The sequence below is a fragment of the Calidris pugnax genome, unplaced genomic scaffold (assembly GCF_001431845.1).
Source record: "Calidris pugnax isolate Ruff unplaced genomic scaffold, ASM143184v1 scaffold24, whole genome shotgun sequence".
Taxonomy (NCBI): Eukaryota; Metazoa; Chordata; class Aves; order Charadriiformes; family Scolopacidae; genus Calidris; species Calidris pugnax.
The window spans coordinates 2724396-2749728 of record NW_015090922.1 but is presented as its reverse complement, the minus strand read 5'-3'; the positions used below and the strand labels follow the sequence as shown (position 1 = coordinate 2749728).

The following is a 25333-nucleotide window of genomic DNA, read 5'->3' as shown; positions in this document are numbered from 1 at the left end:
CAGTGCTTACTGTGAGCTGGACATACCAGTTTTTTTATGTTATTTTGATCCCTCTCTCTTTAGTAGCCTTTTCCTCTTTGTTTATAAGCAAGAATCCCTTCAGCCTGCATGGTGTTACCCACACCAGTCATCGGGAATTGACAGAGAGAAGGAATGCTGGAATACACAAGCTCTGTTCCCAGGGCTTAGCTGGAGGCTGAGGAAATTGGGCTATAACCACCTGGGAGAAGGAAAAGCAGAGGGAAAGGTCCATTTCCCAATGGAGTGCTACTAGGGAAAGAAAAAAAAGGGAAGGAAAACCAGGTGATCTTAGCACTATAATACCACAAACCGGATTACAAGGACAGGAAGGTGTGGAAAAGTATCAGTTTCTGTTATTGATGTTTAGTTACCAAGTGCCTGCCTACACCGATGGGTTAAACTGCCACCCTTTAAATATTCAGGTTTATACCTGGAAGTGAACAATCCTATGCAGCGAGTAGACTTCCTAATGCATAAAGTCTGTAGCTACAGTCCTCTCCACTTGTGAAAGACCTTCTGTGATTTAGCCAAATTTAATGAACGTGTCTATAAAGCACAGAGATATTTGATTTCAAGGTAGACAATGTAGTGTGCTTTTCCTTTCCAAGGAGCCCTGCCAGATACAGTTAAATATTAATATTATAGACCGGCCCTCAGGGAGAAATTTTGTCTGCTTCCCCTTACCTAATCCCCAGCATATTTAAGAACCACAGATAAAACACTACATGACTCTGGCAGCTAACGTGGAACTTCAGGACAGAAATTATGGCTCCATAAAAAAGTTGGGATGTCTGGCTGATTCTGGAAGTGCTAAGGAGTTTCTGAAAGGTGACAGAGCAGGTGTAAAACAATGATTTACTGTGACAGTCCTGTGCATCAAGCAGAAACAGAAGACATAAAAGAAACAGATTACAAGTTGTTGTTCTGTTGCTTTCTTGAAAAACTATGAGCAGTGGAGAAGGCATCTATTTCAATCACAGCCAAGATCAAAGAGATTTCTGCAATGCAAAAAAGGAGCAGTCACTTAGAAATATAATGGTATTTATCTTCTTCAAACAGTATTTTCAACTTGGAGACTGTTCTCTAAAGCCCCCATTCCTCATCATGAGAGCTGTAAAAAGCATGCTTTTGGGTATCATTCTGTCTCACAATGTGATTTGGTTCTCTTTCTGTTTCGCTTTGCAATACAACTGTTGGAGTTCAGAAATTGGATGATTATTAAGCAGTATGTCCACAGAAGAACATGGTTTGTCTGCCTGGCATTTCATGTCACTGTGCTCTCATTGAATTCAGTTCTATTCCACTCTTCTTCAGCTGCGGGTAAAGGTGTACAGATGAATTTCAGCATTCTCCAACAGCACAAAAGTCCAGATATTCCAAGTCACCATGAGCAGCTCCTTAAAATGTTCATGCAGGGTGGCCGGATGCGTGTCATTTCTGCACTCCTGGGTGATGAATGAATTAAATGTCTACACTGCAGAAACACACAGAATTATTGAATGACTTTTTAAAGATGACTATCATTTTAAACTTCTTCGTCACGCTTGGCGTTCTACGACTCACCCCCAGGTGAGGTGTCAGCCTATTTTATCCTGTTTGGCCATCAGACTCCTATCATTTTAAACTTCTTCGTCACGCTTGGCGTTCTACGACTCACCCCCAGGGTGAAAGACTGTCAGCCTATTTCATCCTATTTGGCCATCAGACTAAAAGTGTCACCGATGCAAAGGTGTTGCCCAAGGGAAGGTGCTCACAAATATTGGTGTCTGCTGCTATTTGAGCATTTACTGCTGGCTTTCGTGCCAGAGTTGCAAGAAGTACTGCTGTAGGCAGTGAATATATTCTGAAACGCCACTCTCGCCAGAGCTATTAAAAACAAGGCTGTCGACGCATCTTCTGTTAACATTAACTCACTTAACTTGGATGACCTCTTTGGCAGTCAAGCAATATTTAATTTATTCTCCCCTCCTGCCTGCAAGCTGAGTAGGTGTAAACATAGCACAGAATCCTGGTATCTACCTCTCTTAATTTATTAATACCGCAGCGTTTCACAACTTGCTTGTCTGACTGCCCTCTGCTCCCTCTACAGGGATTTTATCTGTTGGAGATCTGCTGCATCAACATTATCTTCCCTGAGGATACGCATCAGCCTGTCACGCTGGAATTTATCTAAAGCTTTCTCAATGTCAACAAAGAAACAGAGAGAAATCCGTTCACACTAACGAACAATATCTCAGGCTTGGGGTTGCTTGCTTTATTCTGACTCCTGAACATGAACTGATTACAGGCTGCCTTGCATCTTTTTTCTCAGGATATTGCTGTATGTTCCATCAAGAATTTAAAGTATTTTAAGGGCATAGTTTATCAAACGTATAGCTTGGTGTCAATCGCTGTTTATGGGATTAGCAATTGAATTAGAATTGTTATACAAGAATGAAGATTTTTTTGAAGCTTTCCTTTAAAGTATCCTGTGTGTAGTTGGTTAGAAAGTTGAAGCTGCTTCATTTTGAAATATTAAGAGACTGTGGCATTTCACCCATAGCGTCAGCCTCCCCCAGAGCTCTGTCATACTCTTTACTTTCCAGGTTCTATGTCAGAATTATCAGACCCTCTCTACAAGTGTCTGTCCTCAGGCGTAGGAACTGAATAATTTTAAAGCTCTGTCCTGTATTCTTGCCTGTCTTTCCAGAATATTTTTTTATTTATAGCATACTTTGCTGGTTTTAATTCTCATATGAATAACCCCGGTTTACTCTTGATGTTTCCTGGTGCTCTAGGTAGGGTGTGTTTGGGTTCCCTTGCACTTGTGGTTTCTTGTGCAATTGTCTTAATTCCTTCCTTCTCCTATCTTTCTCTCATAGTTTCTATAACTTTTAGGATCCCTTCTGTAATCAGTTGTCAGCTTAGTGTTACATCTTACCTCGTCCCACAATGAGGTGGTTTTATATACCAGAGTTCTCAAATGCCTTCAGTTTTCCTCTATGTTTTTCCTCTCTTCTACTTATTGACTCTCCCCTTTGAAGTCTGTCCCTCATGCTTGATTCATTTTATTTTGAATCTACCTACAAAAATTTGAAATATTTTCTATTTAACATTCTTTCAAGCTTAACCTCAGCTGGAGAATCTGTTGATCCTAGCATGTAGAATGAAATTCTAATACTGCAACAGATCTGATTTCCTGCAGGAGCAGCTTCTATGTTCAGCTGGGATGATGCTGAAACCAGACATTCCAGATAACAGGATCATCTCTGCTGTTGCAGATTCAATCAACCTGTTTTTCCTTTTACTCTTGAATACAAAGCCAGGAATTCCCAATTACGCTACCCATCATACAACTGCTTTATATTCTAGCATTAGCACTAAAATCAAATTCTCCCAGCCCTTCCTCTCTTCGCCTGCTTTTCCCTGTTCTTTATGAGCCACATGCCTTACGTCTTCTTGGATGTCTTCCAAAGGGCATAAAAGATGAAAATACAGAGGCCAGATGGCAAGGTGTGTAATCACGTGCCCATCACATTCTGAAAGTACTATTGGCTTTTTGGTAGTTTTTTAATTTCTCTAAATCCTGTGTAATGTCTTTATTCACCTTAAAGTATCATATCATAAACATTTCCTGGTTCTATAAGTTTAATTTCACAGAGTTCTGTACTGGTATGCTTTCAAGTGTTTGTTCTCCAGTGTTTTTGGAAGCAATCTGATTTTACTCAATTAATTTCTACAGATGGATGATTAACCTCAAATTGGTAACTTAATAATCACATAAATAAATAAAATAACATTTTCCTTAGATTTTCATATATCCTTGGAAGTGGCTAGTGAGTTTCACTACAAAAGAAAGTTTAAAAAACTTCTGCATAATTATGAAATTCCACTAGAAAGAAGGATATTAAGAAAGTTAAAGTTGTAAATCAAGGACTTAAAGGAAAAGAAAATTCAGTGTTAAGATGCTTCATCTTATCCTCTAAATGACTGTAAAATTTTCTAGCGCTGGTAAAACACCACCATTTACTCTACCATCATTCTCAGATACAGACAAACCATTTCAACCAAACCTCCCCAAATGATTCAGCTTGAGGCAGAGACTCAAAAAAATCAATCTGAATGTTTTAAACCTGGCACAGGCACAAGCATTTAAGAAGATCTCAGACCAGTAAATACTTGGCAGTCTGAGCGCGAGGCGTCCTTATGTGCCTGAGCTCTAACAATTTCCCTGATGGGATGCAAAGGGCTGTTCCTGAGTTGCTGCTGCATAACTCTGCAGCGTTGGCTGCACTTCAATTCCATACCAGGTATCTCCATTTTCAGGCACTGCTGTGACTGAAGCAACAGTGATTTTAATTATCAGAAAAAAATCTTCTTCCCTATCAGCAAAATTAGGCTCTCGCCAGAGCCCGCGGAAGCTCTGCTCTTGGCAATACTGAGAATAAGACTGGACTTGAGCATTAGAAATCACGGGAGCTGAGTGGTCCCTGGTGTAACTATTTAATTGGAGCCACAGACCCTTCATTCAGAATTTATTTGGTCTGACAAAAAGGGAAAAATTCACGAGATTGACATAAAGCATTTGTGTGATTACACACACACTTAAGAAATTCCTTCTGTGAAGGCTTCAAGAAGAACATATATCAAAATGAGAAAGCTGTAAGCAGCATGTAGAGCAGGGTAAAAGCTCTAAAATTGTTTACTGTAGCTTCCTAACAGCCATTTCCTTTTAATCATTACTGTATTAAAATACTGAGCGGGACATGTTATTAGAATAAATTCTGAATAAATTCTGAAATATCCTGGAAATAAATAAATGGAATTAATTTGTTCTTTACAGATTTCCTCTGTGAAAAATACTGCTTGGCGACATTATACCTCACATTGAAAGGAATACTGAAAAATGAGCTTGACGTCGGTACGCGAGGTGCAGAATGAAAAATATGCAAGGAGGGAGTTTTGGCCGCTAATTGGGAGTGGTGGATTGCAACAAGATTCCTGGAGACTGGCACCCCCTGCATAAATCACTTGGACAAACACTTTGAAACAAGGGCATCTGAGGCTGATCTACCCAATCTGGATTTAATTTGGAAGTTTGCTGCGTACCAAGTGAAGCAGCCCTACAAGACAGTTCACACGGGAGGTGTCGGCGTGGCCTTTTAGTGTTGCTGTTCTCTCTTGCAACCCAACAGAAGCAGGGACAGCCCCAAAGCTGAGGAGAACCTGCTCTTACCGGCACCATGCTCTGAGCTTCAGTCTCCTGTGGCTCACTCAACACGTGCACAGATGGGCCACAAACACAGAATCACCACGGAAAGTCTTAACATTTAGAAAGACCAGTAAGAAAGTGATTAAGAGGGAAACTGGATCTAAATCAGAACTCAGGAGGCCTCCCGGGTGGCTTTAACCCAGTGTCTGGCACACACTGGTCCCCCCATCACAGATCATACCAGTTGGCTGGGGATGGTAACTTCTGACATGTTATTTAAAATGCAGAACTGTCAGGACAGTTCTTATCTCATGTTTCAAATCAACAAGATAAAAGAACCTCCCCATGACTTTTCAATACAAGCAATAAGCAACAAGCACATGAGTTTTCTCCATTACTTTGATAGCAGCTGGAACACCAACCTGTGTTAAGTCAAGGTAAGACACAACTTTTTCTATTTCATACACTTGAGTTTCTGTATTTTAACGCTCTCATCTTCCTAACTGGAGAATTATCATTTTTATCAAAACAGTTATACTCTTGGATTCAGCCTAACAGGGCCCTTCTGATTTTTTAAGACGTATTTTCCATGCTATAAACAACAACAAAGAAACCTTCCAAAAATGGCTTACATAGAGCTGATTTGGGATTAATCTTTTCTGGTGTGCTAAATAAAAAAAATAATCATCGTGTTATGTCATTCCAAAATTGCAAAGGCTTTTTTGAATTTTGGAACTTGCATTGTTAGTTAAAAATAAGGATCATTTTATTATTTTTGTGCAATATACCGCTTTGTTGATGCTGCTGGCAGATTTTTGCACTTCCAGAATGCTTAGCATTTAGCTCAGTGACATAAGCATCACATATGAATTTCTATAATTGCTTTTAGCTAAATTCTACATATAGCTAGCTTCCTTACAGGCTTGAAATAGAGCGAAAACATAGGCCTTTTAGGGGAATGAAATGCAGAGGATGTGCCTGGATTCTGATGACTTGCCAGGATGTTTCATTCAAGATGCAGTATGAAGAAGGAGGAAGGTAGTCCCCAAGGTTTTGACAGTGTATGGAACAAGCCATTTGGTGTCTTTGTTTTAAATGCATGGGATGCAAATGTAAATGCACTGCAATATCCTCCGTTCCAGCACTGCAGCTACAGTCACAGATTGTTCCTTTTGGCTTGGTAAGATTTACCTCTGTTTCACACCGAGCAACCATAGTTTTTACATCCCTAATCAATAAATTAGCTCGGTCACTTTGGTTGCAAATACTTCTTTAAGGTTAACTCCTGTGAGAGACAATAGATATTCAAGTGTGCAGCACCATTTAGCACTGAATAATGTCTGCAGCTGGCACAGCCCAGGCTTAGAGTTTCTATGGAGTATTTTTTAGTTCATCATGGAAATCTATCCATATCTCTAGAAGCTCCGACCATCTGCACATAAATGTGAATTCCATAACCTCCTCAGTGTTTTTATTAGAACAGCTGCAAAGAATTCACATTTTAAGGGCAAAGCAATCACTGTTAAGAGCTTCCCTCTCTTGCATTTCGGACACGGAGAGAGCAAACATCAGTTAACAGCGCAGCGAACCACAACAGGTTGCACACAACAAAACCCAGCTGGGCTCTGCGTGGCCTGTGGAAACATCACATATAGCATCAACGAGGTTATAGCCCTGAGTTAAAATCATACAGAACATGCTGATTTTGAGAAAATGGAAAGAAAAACAATAAAACATTTACCTTCCACATCAAGGCACCTAGGTGGGCTATCTGACCAGATAAGGTTATACATGCACTCAAGGAACTCTGCCCCTTCTAGTTTATATCCAGGAAAGCACTGATAATACACCACTGTTCCTACGGGGAGGGAGGACTCGAACTCAGATATGTTAATGTAACTATGAGGAAGAACCAATGGCCTCAGGCAACCTGCAAATTAAGAAGAGGGAGGTATCTTTTATTAAAAGGTGCTTATCTCAGTCATCTTAACACATCTTGGTTACAATTCCTAAATTGAAGAGTGTGGTATTTTTCATCTTCTCTGCGAGGAGAGGCACGCCTGTGTAATCTCTGTCACACACATATGTCTCATTATCCTGTTTCAAACCCGTTCATTGTTTAGCCCACACGCTTCGCTAGCGTGGGATTCACTCTTAGCAAATGCAGGAAAGGTTTACTGAAAATGACAGTATTTTGTTTCACAAACATTCACGGGTTTAGCAGATGGCAATTTCTTTTCGAGGTAGAATCTTTAATAAATAAAGATTGTCATTTATATAAACCATGAGTTTTATTCCTGCTCTTAAAACTGACAGGCCTGTAAACCATCTTTAATATTAAAACTGCTCCCATGACAAAGTGCACACAACTGTAAAAGATTTGCAGACAGAATTAATGACTTTGAAACTCCAGTCTGAGAAAGTCTAAAGGGACGTGACTTTCTATGAGCAGTCCCACAATAAACACTGAGTGAGGGCTCAGGTTGGGTTATCAAAAAGTCCAGGTACCTGTTATCACCAGAAATTGTAAATGTAGTCAGAGACTACATTCTACTTCTGGAATTACTTCTGAGGGATTTGTACCATGGATAGTACTGAGCTGTGACAGTTAAATGGTCACCAGACATAACTGGTGCAAGAAAGAGCAGTGAATTTAATAGATGACGTGACTTTATAACATACCATTCACAGACATTCAGAGTCTGTTTGGAGCTGGTATTTAGGTAAGAGTTGGTACCAGAGAAAAAAAACAATTCCTCATGGCCTTAGAAATGACCCTCTGGGTAATACTTAATCCTGTTGATTTTTTAATTTGCAATAATGTTGAAGAATGACAATTAGTAATCAGGGAATGAAAAATAATGCTATAAAGTCATGAGACTAATAGGAGCTACATTATGGCAATCCATAAATAGGTCTCTTGCCCCTACTAGGAATTTGTGAAGGATATTCATAGGACTCTTATAATTTTAAGCCTGAGGGGGAAACTAAAAGCAGTCTGAGAACTTCTTGTAAGATCCTGACATCTGAAAGAAAAAGTCTCAGCAGCACTTCAAATGGTTGTTTCCTTGCAGTGGTCATTTGAGGGAGAGGGACAATAACAAAAGAAAACAACACAAAAAGCTTGAAAGCTTTTTGCAGCACACTGTACTACCAGAGCAATGGTTTTGATAACTGTTTTACCAGCTGGTTATCTCCCTGCTCAAATAAAGCCTCAAGCATCCTATCTCCTGGCCACTGCTTGTACACCTGATTGAGTGTTCTCCAACACATAACACATGGGTTCCTGCAAGCTGAGCAGCCCGCTGAGCGGGACGATACAAATATCTTCCAGTGGGATAGAAACAAAAAGTGCAGACTGCCTGAGCAAGACCAAGCTTTCTCCTCTCTGAACTGTATCAGGGAAAATTTTGTCCTGCTGCCTCATAATTATAATGCTCATTGGGTTCCTTGTAATGCAGGACAGAGATTTACTTGAATTTGTCTGACAGCCAAGTGTTTGTGAAAATCCCTAGGTCTCCAAACACCTCAAGCTGCTTGAAAACTTAATTTCGACATTTTTTTGCTAAGTAATTCACATCATTCCAGACCAGTAATTATCATTATTATCTCGTGGCAAAAACAGTTTGAGGTTGGATTCATACACACTCTACAATCCTCTCCCACTGCTCTGCCGGAAGAAAGGGCATCTTAGTGTCATGAGACTCCCCTGCCTGTTGTAATCGAAGGGCCACAGAAATGTAATTGACAGCCAACCAAGTGCAAGTGGAGAAGTGCCCTTGTCATTATTAGTGCTTGACATTGCAAAAAGAAAATTCTGGAGATGATTTTGGAACAGGTTTATAGAATTTGGCAAAATGTGGCAGATACTTGACTCTGAATTTCCTATTCTCTACCTGTCTGGTAGTTACAACACTTGGCTCTTGTGCAACTGATTTTTTACCTTTTATTAGCACCGCTTTTATTTTGAAAAGCAGTTAATATCAAATACTGAGTAGCAGAAACTGATTGTGTTTCATAGTATAAATACAGCAACAGAAGAAAGTAACAAGCCAAGGGATACTTGGGGTACTTTTGCTTACCCAGTTAATGCTGGCTCTCACAAAATTTCCACCTGGATCTTCAGCAAATACAGTACCTGTGAAATTATCTTTTGAGTATGCATCTCACCTAACTGAGAGAGTTTTAATCTACCTTAATTAGACGTGAGCTGCGCCCACTATCAAAAGTGGGCTGTACACTTCATACTGCTGCACACAATGCCACTGCTGATGAGATACACCAAAACTAGTGCCCACATTTCATGTGTTTGTGAAAACTCCCCTCTTCTATTAGCCCTATTTAGATAGAATGTATGCATCTAAAAGACAGAGCTAGTCCTGTAATGTGCCTGAATTTCTACATAGTGCTATAGTCTAAGACAAGACCTTGGGGGACAATCTGATCTGCCCCAAGCTGAGGGTCCCTCACTGTGGAGAGCCATAAAAACTAAGCTCCTGTGATCTCATCACTTCACAGCCCTGCCTTTCCCATCTCACTCTGCCACCACCGCTCCTGAGAAGTGGCCCAGGTCCCCTCCCTGCCTGCCCCCACTCCACATATCGCTGTGATGGTGGCATTAAGTGCCTACTTAAAGAGAACTGTCAGCTTTAGGGGACGACAGACAGCTTTGAGGAAAGTTCAGACTAACCCAGTCTTTTCTACCAAAAATGTGAATTGGTTAAGACCAAGTCAATGGTACTAACACAGGCGTGTCAGAAATGTAAAAGGAATAGCAGCCCAGCATTATTTAACTCCCATTCACTAAAGCAGTTTCTTGCAGTCTAAGCGAAGCTGGGATCTCATGCTACTAACACTACTAGTGCTGCTGCTAATGGCTTTTCTGGCCAGAATCATTCCTGTGCTCACCCTGAATTTTCAGGCAATACCTTTGGGTTTAATGGACTGTGAACATGATCAACAACTCTGCTGAAAACTCCAATAGAACAACAGGTTCCAGCTGCTTCTCTTCTCTACCCTTGCCTGCTGCACAAGGCAAAGAAAGGTAAATCGCAGTTAGGAGCTTAACTATTTCCACAAATCTAGTGGTGAAAAAATGTCAGTTGCCCATCAGATCTTTTGCTTAATTTCTGGCTGATTCAACCAACCCAGATTTTTTTTTTTTTTTTAAATGCAACGTATCTGCATCTGGTACAAAAAGCAGTATTTAAAGTAGTATTTTAAGTATGGGTATGTGCAGAAAGTGGCATGTTCTTTTCTGCAGTGAGCAACTGGGAGGAGAAATCAAAAAAACCTTAGCAGCAGCACTATTCAAATACTGTACAGTGGAGCTTATCAGAGAACTGACATCCTTACAACTGTAGAAAAAAATATTGGCAAACTATCACGAGGTGCATGATCTGTAAAAGAGGATGTGCTGGTGTACTAAACCTTGGCAAATGGGCAGATTATCCCATGTTCCATCGTCTTGACATACTGAAACCATGTTGTCTAAGTCAGGATAACGGATCTGGAATCCTTCATGACAGCTGATTATTAACTTATCGCCAGTCCTGTATGTCTTGTTATGAATCTCTGCATCTTCAACATGTGGAACAAGGCAATCTGTGACTTCATGAAAAAAAAAAAATAGTAACTTAATTAAAAAAACATGGCTAGCTATTCAATAATCAAGCTCTTAAGCAAAAGTCATTAGTTAATATAAGTGCTCTGCTTAAACCATTTGGAAAATTCATGCATTTCAGTAACTATGTCCTTTCCCTAGTTACCCATTGGTTACAAAGTACTGCAGTAGAAGCTGACATACTACTATAATGGATCATTCCCCCAGACTTTTCTAAACAAACAAAATCAAGAGTGCTTAGGAAGAGTGTTTTTAATTTTGTAGTTCAGACTAACCCAGTCTTTTCTACCAAAAATGTGAATTGGTTAAGACCAAGTCAATGGTACTAACACAGGCGTGTCAGAAATGTAAAAGGAATAGCAGCCCAGCATTATTTAACTCCCATTCACTAAAGCAGTTTCTTGCAGTCTAAGCGAAGCTGGGATCTCATGCTACTAACACTACTAGTGCTGCTGCTAATGGCTTTTCTGGCCAGAATCATTCCTGTGCTCACCCTGAATTTTCAGGCAATACCTTTGGGTTTAATGGACTGTGAACATGATCAACAACTCTGCTGAAAACTCCAATAGAACAACAGGTTCCAGCTGCTTCTCTTCTCTACCCTTGCCTGCTGCACAAGGCAAAGAAAGGTAAATCGCAGTTAGGAGCTTAACTATTTCCACAAATCTAGTGGTGAAAAAATGTCAGTTGCCCATCAGATCTTTTGCTTAATTTCTGGCTGATTCAACCAACCCAGATTTTTTTTTTTTTTTTAAATGCAACGTATCTGCATCTGGTACAAAAAGCAGTATTTAAAGTAGTATTTTAAGTATGGGTATGTGCAGAAAGTGGCATGTTCTTTTCTGCAGTGAGCAACTGGGAGGAGAAATCAAAAAAACCTTAGCAGCAGCACTATTCAAATACTGTACAGTGGAGCTTATCAGAGAACTGACATCCTTACAACTGTAGAAAAAAATATTGGCAAACTATCACGAGGTGCATGATCTGTAAAAGAGGATGTGCTGGTGTACTAAACCTTGGCAAATGGGCAGATTATCCCATGTTCCATCGTCTTGACATACTGAAACCATGTTGTCTAAGTCAGGATAACGGATCTGGAATCCTTCATGACAGCTGATTATTAACTTATCGCCAGTCCTGTATGTCTTGTTATGAATCTCTGCATCTTCAACATGTGGAACAAGGCAATCTGTGACTTCATGAAAAAAAAAAAATAGTAACTTAATTAAAAAAACATGGCTAGCTATTCAATAATCAAGCTCTTAAGCAAAAGTCATTAGTTAATGTAAGTGCTCTGCTTAAACCATTTGGAAAATTCATGCATTTCAGTAACTATGTCCTTTCCCTAGTTACCCATTGGTTACAAAGTACTGCAGTAGAAGCTGACATACTACTATAATGGATCATTCCCCCAGACTTTTCTAAACAAACAAAATCAAGAGTGCTTAGGAAGAGTGTTTTTAATTTTGTCCTTCCATTCATCATGTGTGCAAATTACGCTGCACAGTCTGACTATCCAGAAGTCCCAGGCAAAGGCAGACTCTTTGACAGCACTAAGGACAGGACGAAAGGAAAGATAAAATACAGATACGGCACGAGGAACACAAAAAAGCTGCAGTTTTAGCAGAGAGACAGATACAAATCAGGTACATTTACAAGGGTTTATCCAGCTCCATTCCACTGAGTTCATTGTGAGAATGTCTTCGCTTTAATCTCATTGATTCTGTTTTAAATCAGATAATTTTATGTGCCTGAACTCATATGCCTTTAGAGGGCGTGATTTTTAAGGCCCTGAGAAGCATCTCAAGTGCTCGTAGAAGAGTCTCAATGAGGGAAATGACTGCAAACATCTAGTGATACACAGGCACGGGCTCTATTACCTGTCTGGGATACCTCTATTGGACAGTCATATCTCACCAGTGCCAAAGTCACCCAAAAAGAAAATAAACCCCAGAAGACTAAAAAATGTTGTAGAAAGCAGAAGGAAAGGGTGAGGCAGGTTAAAAACCCTCTCTGCTGAATAATTAAAAGACAAGTCAAGAAGATATGAAGGAATAGTTCAGGTGACTCGAAGCTCATCCTCCTCATAAATGCAGAGTGAGATTAAACAGGAAAGGAAAGGATTAAATATAAGGAAAATATAACCAAAATAATCTGTTTGTCTGCCAGCGGGTAATCCATGATGGAGATGATGATAAAAATTTATAGGCATCAAAACCCACAAAGCATTTCAGATAAAAGCAAGACAGTAAAAATATTACAAGCCTGTTCTATGCTGGTTTTTGTCCAACGCTTCTACCACAAGAGACAATTATCTTCATTTAGGAATGCAATATTGATTTAAAAAAAAAAAAAGATGTTTCAGAAGTCCCTTGAGACTTGAATAAAAGAGAAAGTTTCTGCCATTTTCACCATTACTTCTCACTGAAGAGGAAGAGGTAACTCTAAATTTGTATTTAGCAATTAATTGTGAGCATGCACAAAGTTAAGCAATAGCAACAGCTTGCTTGTTTGCTTAGAAGCGCAACTAGAAGCAAGATGAACTGTCATTTAGTATATGCAAACTACTAAGAGCAAATGTATTTCATAATATATTTATTTACTTAGGCAAACTAGGGCATCTATTACTCTGAGTTTCTATCACTACATTTTTCTAACAGAAGTGGAAGAGTATTGCTTCCCCAGTTAAAACATACTTTCCTTTGTACTTTCCCATTATAGGCATGTTTTCTAGGAATACAAAATACTTGCCTAACTTCTAGTTTGGGGCACGGACACATTATTAGTCAAAAAATTCTCCCTTTCTCTTGTTACTTTTGGCTCCTTGGCTGCTGCTGCTGCTGGTAGCTCCTGCAAGAGGGAGGGCTGGCAGTCTGCAGCAAGGAGTTTTATTAGAATTTATTCATTTATAAATGCCCAAGCCTGGGAGAGCGCTTACCCTGAGAGAAGGTTATAAAACACACTGTGGTGAAGGTGCAGACATCGCCTTCAAAGATGGGCCAATTTTCTCTCTGGCAAGTTAATCAGCAGAGGAGACAGCAGAGGATGCCCCGTAGGAAATGCCTGACTCTAAGCTGGGAATACTGTCACCGAGAGGCTGCCCCGGGCACCCCCGAGGACAGGATGAGACAGATGGGGACCCTGCTCCGCCACCACGGAGACGGATGCCAGAAGATAACGTCAATGAACTGCTCGCTCTCTTGGCGTAACAGCTTTCTGTGGCTATACAAATAAGAGGTGTGTGTACACAACACTGCAGTAAAACAGGAGATCTGGCTTTCAAAGCGGGGGAAATTGATTCTGTAACAATGATCTATTGCAGTGACTTCATCCCCATTATTCCAAGTAACAGCTATAGATCAGATCGTTTCAAGCGGGCAGACGCTGGCAGAGAACAGTGACTGGTTGCTCGCTGTGCCCCCCTTTGCCTGCGACACCCTGGCTGACTTTGACAGGCCCAGTGCAAGCCCCAGCTAAACACAAGACTGATGGACCACAGTGTTACAGCCCTTTTTCCTGATGCCTTGTGAGCAGATGCTTTCCCACTGCCAGAATTTGTCTTATTTAGCACTCAGCCAGGTATAAATTGCGGTAGCAGCATCTTCGCAAACAACTGGATTAGCTGGAATAAATTCTGCTTGGAAAAGCCAAGAATAAGTGACTGGATTTTAAAATGCCCCCTCTTAGAAAATAAACTGCTTTATTCCAAGTACTTCTCAGCAAATCTGTGGAAGCTGTTAAACCATTTAAGGGAATACACGATCTTTAACCAGCATCCAACAGCGATGGCCGTGACTTACACTCCTTTCTGGCAGTTTTACATGATCTGCTTATATCTACCATGTGAGGATTAAAATGGGTCAGCCAAAAGAAAGCCCGAGTTAGGAACACATTTCTTATCTTCTCAGAGGCACAAAGAGGTGGGCTATGGCCAGCGGGCCTGACAGCCTGCAAGGAGCAAGGGCTCATCTTGACCTAACTTTCATGAAGACGCAGCTTTGTACATTAGTCCTTGGCTTTTGCAAACCAAGTGCATCCCCCATCAAAGGAAGAATGGTCTGAAGAGTAAAATTTGTTAAACCCCATAGTCATAGTGCTTTAGTTTATGTGCAAACCATGCATCATCTCTCAGAACTGTTCCTTCCAGACCATGGGGATGGAGGACCACCCTCTCTCCTCCTAAGAGCACCTGGACCATAAAGGCATCTCAGAAGGAAGGTGTGACCTGGACACAGTGGAGATAGCCACACCATCCATGGGTACCAGCTGGCTTGGCATGGCTCATGTCTACGCAGGTGAATTCTTATCCTCCAAAAATCATCCCCAGTCCATGTTCATCGAGAAGCTGCTTGTAGGAGTTAGTTGGGGAGCACTACTTGGCATTGGCCAAAACCACGTCAGGGACCTTTCTAGCACTAGAACAGAACATGCAACTGAAGAATGGTGCCATGGCTCCACCCTGTTTTGTTTACTACTCTATATGTAAACTCAAATGCAGAGACCCAGTGCTCCTCTGTATCCCACTGTAGAGCGGTCTCCAAATTAGCCTTGACTACATCTAGCCACAGTACCAGCAGGCTGGAATGGAGAGGAGCAGGGAGGAGAGATGACAGGAACATCATGGAGAATGGGATGAACGCAGGGACAGCTCATCTGCACCCCGTTCTAAAAGCAAACATTTAAAATCGATGCTGTCTCTTGTTTTTTACTAGTCTTAAATCCATAGTACTGTGTTAGCAGGGTCGTTCTGTGGCTGGCAAACACAGTATTGCAGTGCATATTAAATAGCACTTCATTATCTCTGCTCTTACTACAGCAGTGCACAGAGACTTCACCTAAAATCTGTGGCCACTGTGCTAAGCACAGGTTACAGACATTGTGTAGTGCTTGTAACCAGGCTTAAGGATCAGAAAACACCAGACAAGACAGAGAAGAGACGAGGAAATACAGATATTTCAGTCATCTCACAGATCCGGGGACAAAGGCAGAGAAACAAGTGCTACATGTCGTATAGGAAAACTGCAGCCTTCTACTTTCACTGCTTTCCCTGCAGGTTTATCATCCCTGTCAGTGGGAGAATGAGGCACTGAGGACACCTCGAAGGCCTCTGCTCGCAGAAGCACTGGGAGAGCAGCTCCTCGCTCGGTTGCCGTCTCCACGTAGACTGTAAATTTCAATTCAATCTCATAGGAAAGAGGCGGCATTTGTTCCAAGTAGGGCAACAGTCTCAGCAGCCACATTATCACAGTGGGAGAAGATTAGATTAAAGTATGAACAACATGACATATTGCTCTTAAACAGTAAATACAAATTTCCTACCTTAGAGCTTTGGTATTTATGTGCATAACCATATTAGAATTGATGGAAGTTACAGTCACAACACGCTGTAGATCAGCACAAGAACATAACTCTAAGCGCATGGATTTTTGACAGGGCATTTATTGGGCACCTAGTCATGCGACTTCATTCTCCTACTGACACTTAAAATCTCCTGCCTCTTAACGAGAAATGACAGACCTATAAAATCGAATTGATTGGATGGAGAGCTCCAGGCAAATGTATTAGCTTTAAAATCAATTACATTCTGAACAGGTTGCTTTACTGCCTTTGGTAAATAGCATCCCTTCATGATTAGAGATTGTGCTGGTAAACACGGAACGGCAATTAAACGTACATAACATATAGACGTAACATTATATGTCATCATCCTTAGTTGAATCCAGACTCATGAGATTAACTTAACTCCAAAGTATGGAGTGTTTTTGCTGTTGGAGCTCAGCTGGTGATATAAGACATTTACATAGAGTGGGATGAGAGGCGTGTATGGCATACCACAGCACACACCGCAGTCAGCCCCTGCCTGAAATGGGCAAATGCAATATAAAGTTTATTTTGCCTCGTGATAGCTAATGATGAATGGTAAAACATTAACTTCCCCAGCAGTTGCTACAAATTTCACATTTCTTTTTATGCATCATTACAGCATTTCTGCAATGAGGACTTTTACGTATATCATTAGCCAGCTGAGAATTACAGACCCTGTTATAATTCCTCCTTAACTGTTCTCCAGATGTGCCGTGTTTCTGCACTGCTCACCTCCCTGTCCCGTTCTTCTCTCATAATTCTGCTCTCAGTACACAAAAGGATCACTCTAAAAAGCATTAAAGCAAATGCTTGTGTCTCATGGATTGCCACTGAGCCTTGGCTTAGTATTCCTCCTGAATCAGTGGTTGCATTGCGCATTGGAATGAATTAATTCTGTCATCTATTTTTTTTTTTCCTATTGCTAAACCCTAGGATAGTTTAATAATACCTGAGGTATTATTATACTGTAAATCAGGAAAGTACTTAAGCACTTGCTTCACTAAATCCTAAATCAGGGTCCTACTCTTCAGTCTAAATAATAAAAAGCATTTTTGCATATGCCTAATTTTGAGCACAGAACTTTAACAAGACTAATCACATAATTACAGTTATGCTCAAGCTTAAGTGCTTTGCTTGATCAGAGCAGTGGCTAGCAATCCTTTTTAAGTGCTCTGTGCTGCAAAGTAATGATTATCTCTTAAGCAACTGTTGTCACATCATCCATCACATTCTCATCTTCCAATTTCTTTCGTTTTTTGCAAACACCTGGCTCGAGTGCTGATGACAGTGACATCAGTGGCAGTTTCGCTGTTGGTGGCACTGTGATCAGAAACTTCCTCCGCAGCTTTTCACTGGACTTGGGGGGCCTGGGAAGAGGTTTGAATATTCAATAAAACATGTTAATGCTAATTTTAACAAATGCAGTGGATGACAAAGGTGCTATTTCAAAGATGCGCATCAAAATTCCTAGAAGCTACCTGTAGTGGTTAAGAAAACAGATCTTCCAAGCATTATAGCTTTTTCTGGTGGTTCAAATACCCAGTTTAGACATAAGCTGCTGTCACTCTACATGTATGTTTTCTGAAATAAGGATGAGATGAGAGACAAGGGCATTTATGAAAGATGGCTGTAACAGGAGAGGGCGTGATTTAAGTACAGGCTACTCCCTCCATCTCTGCTTTCAGGTACCACTGTCACACCCACTGCTCTCTAGGGTGGTTACTTTCACCTCTGTCTCCTGAGTGTGGTCCTCCCAGGCACTGCCTGCTCTTCTTGTGGCAAGTTCCTTCATCTACCCTTGTCCTGGTACAGAATCCTTGTACCCACCCACCCAGTGGCATAAACAAGGGCTTGCAGTTTGCTTTTATACACACTGAGTGATGCATCACCCTATGCAGCAAGTGTGTTTATGAGCCACATAAGCCTTCGACTACTTTTGAATGAAGTCCATGTATTTCTCCGATTTAAAATGATGAAAGGCATCCTGAAAATAGAATTTATCTCGTTGCATCTTGAAGACAACGAGGCAATGGCTAATGACTTCCGTGGAGAAGTCGCAACACTAAAATATATGCACCAGATTCAACTAACACTTTTCATTTAATAGCTGTGGGATTTTAATAGCTCTGTTAACCAAAAATAAATTGACAAAAATAGCAAGTTATATTAATAGATTTGATGAAATAAATAATTTGTGCTGCTTGGATGTATTTGACAAAAATTTACACTTATGATATTCAAATTAACCCTGCCTCTATCTAACTCCTAGAAGAAAGTAATTTAACGCCCTAATCATTTAAAACCAAAGGCAATTTCAAAGATGCGATACAATAAATCGATTTATGCCATAATAGTCTGAACTATCTCAAAGTAAACTCCTACTCCTGACTTCAAACTTCTGCAGTCCATGCATATTTGATATTCCTACTTGAATCATGCACACATCATAAAACATAATTGTTTAAAATTCCTGAATAGCAGAAACAGGAGGATATTCGTTATATTTACCCAGTAAAATATTGCAGAAAGAAGTATTAATTGGGTGGTTTTAATAGGCAGTTACTGTTTATTTATAGTGGAGATAATTTTTTTCTCTCTGTGTCAATTTCTAAGTAGTTAAGAGGAGAAGCGTATTATCTATTTTCCTTCCGATTTCTTTATGTCCCTTTCAACACGTGTGTGCGCGCACACACACAACCTCTCACAATATAAACTTAACTGAGAGATGGAGATCATGGATGGGATGGATGGAAAACTAAAGTATGCAACAAACAAGACACAGTGAAACAGACTCCAGCCTTTTGTGTTGTGTGCTGAGACATGCAAGAATGAGAAGAACTAACACCCGTAAACTTCTTTAAGAAAACTGACTTACCTTCTTGTAGGCACACAGGTTTATCACTTGGTTTCCAGCTCAGGGAGCCATTAAAGTGTCTCACACAAAGTTTTTTTGAAGTACCGTTAAGCCTGTATCCTTCTTGGCAATGAAACCGGACTACCACGCTCTCAAAGAAAACACCTGCACTGGGTGTCTTGTATCCGTGTTCAGGAGCTCCAGGATCAGCACAAGCATGAAGGTCATCAAACCCTATGTCAGACAAAGACACAATCAAACTTAGTTCATTGACTTCTCACACAGCCATAGTCATGCTTTTTCTAGGTTTTTTTCCCATTTGACATCTAATCTTCATGGGGACCTCATCTCTTCCATTAATAACCACGAGCAACCCTACTTGGGTATGGGGTTCTCCAGACTCAGGAGAAGACCACCCTCCAGCTACTGCAGAAATATTCAGGTGACAGAAGTACTCCCATCTTGTCATGCAGCTACTGAGGGAAGCAAAATCAACCACACACTGCAGTAGCTGACCTGGATGAAAATAAAGCACTTGACCCAGCCTACCAGTGGGGACTGCACAATAATGTCTCTGTAATTACTCCAGGTGACTATGGGATTTTGGAGGTCTGGTACAGTCACTGGAAAGAGTAATGATGTGTCAGAAGCAGAGAGGAAGAGGAAATAAAGAAAAGGGCACAAAACCTAACTGCCACCCAAAGACATAGACACTGAAACAGATGAGCTGCCAAGTACAGCAAGATTTCCAGCTGGGAGGGAGCTCTGCTGCAGGGAAAGGGGACATTATGATGTTGGATGTAGGTGACCCCTGCTATCACATGGGCTTGGTGGCCCCACCACATTCTTGGAACACTGTTATGGCAGCACTGCACTGATGCCAAAAGGAAGTTTGCAAAGCCCTTTACTTCCACAAAATTAACTGCAAAATAACAAAACAAAACACCAACAGTTGCATCATAAAATGTGACTGTTTATCACTTTATCAAACTCATTTTGATGTCATTTGCGTAAATGGAAGCTTTTTTTACTACAAAGCAACAAAGGTTTAGTGCGGCGCTGAACGAGTACCGCATACTCAAAGAGCAAACAGCTTTGCTACAGGAACAGCAAGGGGGCAATTAATGCCGGTAGGAGGGATGCCTGGAAAATCTGAAAATCATTGCACTGTAGCTTTAATGTTGGGATTTTAAAAGAAAGAATAGTATCAGAGAGCCTCAGCTAATTCCTGCGTGATGAGGTTGAAGTGCCCCTGTGGTACAGTCAGAAAGAAGGAAGATACTACAGTAGAAGACTTTTCAAAATTAATGTTTCCCGAGGCCAAATCGTTCCATAATCTACACCCAACCTCTGCCCCGCTCCGATACCTGGGGTTCTTCATCTAAAGAGATTTCACCAGCCTCCCCTCTCTTTGCTGAAGCAGCACAAGAGCGTCTGCTCTTATGTGGGCTTACTCCTCCATCCAGTGAGGTTTACCACAAGAACTGAAGAGCTGGTGCAAGAGCCAAGTCAAACAAATCTCTGAACTTCACACCCGCTCATCTGCCGCACGGCTCAAGGCCTCCAGAGCAAATTGCCCAAGACTCTGTGTTATTTGCTAACATGATGAACACGGGAAAATACAGTCATTATGTTCATGGAATCACATACTGCAGGCAATACTTAATAATAGAGAAGGGCTGCCCATTTTTACTGGAGGTTAAAAAGAAGCTTCTTATGCTTCAGGCACCAAACCCACATCCTTCAATAAAGTCAATGATGATCTTAATTGTTTTCCATTAAGCCAAGGGATAACATGACATTTCGCTCAATTTTGTCACCTTGGTAATCTCAGAATCTGCAGTCAGGCAAAAAATATTATAACCCACCTTAAAATATGTGTCCTTTCTGACTAGCTGCATCAGGGAAAAGCACACAACTGTCTACTACTATGCCTCTGCAACAGCAACAACAAAGAAAAGTGCTGAGGTCACATGCAATTTGCCAGGTAAAAAAATATAAGCCAGGTTCATTTGTCAGTTTTCATTAAGTGAAATGTGCAAAGTGAGAGATTTTGGGACTGTCGGCATAAAACCCAACATAGAAGGCAAGAACATCTTTGGGTTTAGTTTTTTCCCCCTGTGACCCTGCTGCCACTTTTCTGATGACCTCTCACAAGCAAAGATTTTCATTCCTCCCAGGGAATCATTTTGCAGTAGGTTGATCTCTTAGGTTCTTTTTCTTGAGTGCAGCGTCTGAGCAGAGAAATCTGTCCCCAAGGGGAATTCCCAAGATGGAACTGGAACACAAATGGAAAAAATGAATTATGTACCCTCTAGTTTGTACAAAACCAGGAGCCAGCTGTTACCCAGCTACAGAATAAGAGATGACACATGGCATCAGCACAGGACCACTGCTTCCATGCAGCACTTCCATTGCCTGTTCCTGAACCAAGGAAGAAGGAAAAAACCTTGGGGAACAGCCAGTTAGGTGGGTTACACGCACACTGTGGTAACTCCTCATGGTAAGACCACAAAGGCAAAGCAAACAAAATCCCAGCCTCATCTTTTCTCCCCAGGTCTTCATCCTACTAAAATCAGTGGAAATCGCTTTTGTGGTAATTTTCTCTTGGAAGATGCGTGTGACCCAGGCACAAAGGTGTGCGAGGGAGGTGTGGCGAGGCGGGCCACCATGCCCAAGTATTTCAACAGCTCATTTAGCTGATGGTGAAGTCAGTCACTGAAAGTTTTCAATTTAAGTCTGACACTTCTGGTACAATATTAAAGAACAACAATGCTGAAACATCCCTGAGAATTGGCATCTTCCAGTGGTCCTTAATGAGATCAGAACTGGACCCTTTACATTGTGATCCTTTTCATATAGTCTTGTTTAGTTAAACTCCTGTCAAAAAGGAGTAAATACATATCTCAAATAAAACCCAGCTTGGTACATTAAGTCTTTTTTTCTCACTATCTTTCATTTCTTTCCTTTTTCAAAGCTATGCATTTAAGAACAGCTACTTAAAGTTGTGATATAGTATTTTTATAATGGCAGGAGTAATCTCATATTAATAGACAAGACATCTTTTTCTCTGGTCCCTTTAGAACCAGATGAAACCACCCAAAAGAGTTTTCAGCCAGAGCCACAAGTCTTGTCTTTGTAAGGAACCATAAAAGTTACTTAAATGGGAAAGCCAATCTTTTGGTTATAATAGAAAGGTGTTATCTTGCAGGAAAGAGCATATCAAATATGGAGAATAAGTCTTATGATGAGAGACTGGAGTCGTTCAGCCTAGAGAGAAGGAGGCTGAGGGGAGACCTTATTGCTCTCTACAACTCCCTGAAAGGAGGGTGTAGAGAGGCGGGAGTCGGTCTCTTCTCCCAAGCCACAGGTGATAGGACAAGAGGAACCAGCCTCAAGTTGTGCCAGGGGAGGTTCAGATTGGATATTGGGAAAAATTGTTACACTGAAAGGGTTATTAAGCACTGGAGTGGGCTGCCCGGAGAAGTGGTTGAGGCACCATCCCTGGAGGGATTTAAAAGGTGGGTTGGCATAGTGCTTAGAGACATGGTTTAGCAATGTTTTTTATCAGAGTAAGGTTGAGGTTGGACTAGATGATTTTAAAGGTCCCTTCCAACCTAGACAATTCTATGGTTCTAAGAAATAAGATAAAAAATAACTTACAATGAATTCTGTTTCTTTATAAACCCTTCAATGAGTCTTCGGTGATAAGAATGAAATTTTACTTTGACTACTGGACTTTTTCACATGGTTACAAAGAGGGAAGGGGGAGAATCATCAAGACCTAGTAGTAAAAACTATACAACACACTTGTCACAAAGCAGTAAATTTTCATGTTACCTATATAGTAAAAATTTAGTAAGGTCAGCAGCCATCATCATAATCAACACTGCATCACTAGCAACAACTTTATGGGATGCTATTGTACAGCTTTAAATCCCTAAGGTAAAGACTACACAATTACTGCTGAATCTGACTTGAAGACTTGCTGTTTCATGGCACTTTTAAGTGATATTGTGTAAAATATAATGAGCAATAATACCTTCTGGTGAGGCTCATGAGTACATAAGGTCATCATCACCAGTAAAACATGCAGAGCATACAGAATATATTTTGATAGTGGTATTTACCATATTTCTACTGTTGGGCCAACAGGAGGTCATCAGAAAATAGCAGTGCTCTAGACCTGGATAAAACACAAGCAGTTTGTATGGTTTCCTATTTCACCTAAATTACTTCGTATTGTCAGTCAGATAAAAATGATGTCAACTTAATCAGAAGACTGAAAAATAAGCAATGTTCTCCTTGGGGTGTAAAATGAACCATTATAATTCATTTGAACGGTCTGTATTTCTAGAAATCTCCGTTATATATTCTCAAACATATGATTCATCTTATCCTGAATGAAAAACTTGAAATATCAGAAGCCAGGGGAAAATTACATATTTGTGATGACAAGAAATCACAGTAGCCACAACTGAATTTCAGACATGCCTGAAAAAAAAGGCAGAAGGAAGAATCCCTCAGTTCTTCTCTATTTCTCCACTCCTTTTTCTCAGTTTCCTCTTTTGTTTTCTGTGTTTCCCTCTTCCCTCACCTCCATATCTTACAGCTCCTTGTAAATTCATGGTGCTGGTGAGGTGATTTGATGGACTTCTTTGCCTCTAAAACTGCTATATAGCATTTCACTGACAAACTGCTGATGCACAGTAGCTCAGAAACAGCTGCGCTCACTCTTGAACAGAGACATCACTCTCATTTCAGTGTTACATACACACAGTGAAGGAAAAGTGATGTATAATGTGTAATAACATTAAAGATAGTGAGTATTTGCAGTATTTGTCTTCAGTACGACGGAGAATGGGCTTCTCGTGCAGCAACCACCTGTATTTGGGGTCACCAGATCAGAAAGTCCTTTCTGTCAGGGGTCGAGGGAAGCAGAGGCTTTGCAGCTCGTGGCAGGACCAGAGCAGCTGCAGGCACATTTTATAAGGAGACTCTAAACACCACAGGAGCAGGTTATCTCAGGCCAGCTCTCAGTAAAAAGCCGAATTGGGACTAAAGCAGAAGGGCCACAAGTGCAACCATGCCCAGGGCTTGCTTGTCGCATACAAAGGAAAAGTCATTTTCATCCCTTTAAAAGCTTTTGCCCCATTTCTGTGAAAGTCACACAGGCACAGCATTTTGTGCCTTGGGCTGTTTATGCTTCCTTGTTGTTGATGCTGTTAATTGAACTATCCACATGCCCCTGTAACAAGAGAAGGAAGGATGTGCTTCGATTAGCATCTAGCCTTGGAAGTGAAACGAAATTACAAACCTGTGATTTCATTAGTGAAATGCCTGCTAAAATCTAAACTCTCTTTAATCCCTTAAGGGTCGCTAATGCTTAATCTTCCCTGAGACTTCAGCAGCTTTTTTAAAACCCTGCCCTGTTTAAGATGTGAATCACAACCTCCCCAGCTATCCTTGCAGAACAATCTCCCGGCTCTCAGGGCTGTTGGATACCCCTTCTCACTCGGCTGAGCCTTACCCAGGCATCCCAACAACTCACTGGAAGAAAGAGAGAAGTTCCAATTACTTTGTAGGAGCAACAGAACAGCAAATAAGACCTCCAGGGGATGGGTACTTCGCTTAAGCCACAAGCTGATCTATAAAAATCAAGAACACCACTAAGCTGCATTCTCCTTCATATAACCCAAGAGTGTCATAGCAGAAAAATAAGAAAATCAGCATGCAGTGTAGTTCAGGAACACCAAAACCACCCATCTGCCATCAAAAATGAACATGCGAGCCCTGCACGAAGGGCAGCAGGCTCCAAGAGAGGCAACTGGCTCATTCAAAAAGCTGAACAGTTGCCCCATTTGCAACTCCCCATTTTTCTTATCTTTCCATCTTTTCTGCCCCAACCCTGGTCTCCCACTGGTATGCTCCATCCTCCTTCACTGCAATCCTCCCCAAGGTAACTCACTACCTGCCTGTTGAGACCCCTGTGCTCCCAAATCCTGCCCACCACCATGTTCACCACCTTGTTTCCTCCTTGGGAAGGAGAAGTCACTCAAGAGATGCTCCTCAGAGCAATGAGTAGCTCAACCTTCAAATCCCTACTTCAGGCTTGATAAATCCCCAGGCACTTCTGTGCTAAATCAAACTGACATCTACCTGGAAAGCCTAAGGATTGCTGTTCCCCACCCAGCATCATACAGCAGGGAACAAGCTGAATTTTCTCACCATTTTTAATTTTGAATGTGAACCTTGATACAGGATTCTTTTATTACCTCGA

The 25333-nt window shown here is 41.0% G+C and overlaps 1 protein-coding gene across 1 annotated transcript in view; it reads right to left on the bottom strand.

Moving 5' to 3' along the window:
- The window catches only part of SUSD4 (sushi domain containing 4), a 32952-nt gene extending 13665 nt beyond the window's left edge, over positions 1–19287 (bottom strand). Inside the window, exons 1-3 of the mRNA XM_014950870.1 lie at positions 19075–19287; positions 11851–12030; positions 6954–7142 (exon numbers count right to left, since the gene is read on the bottom strand). Of these exons, the coding sequence (XP_014806356.1) occupies positions 6954–7142; positions 11851–11905 (244 nt within the window). The 5' untranslated portion in view covers positions 11906–12030; positions 19075–19287. The remainder of the gene's footprint in view (positions 1–6953; positions 7143–11850; positions 12031–19074) is intronic.
- Positions 19288–25333: the final 6046 nt, after the last annotated feature.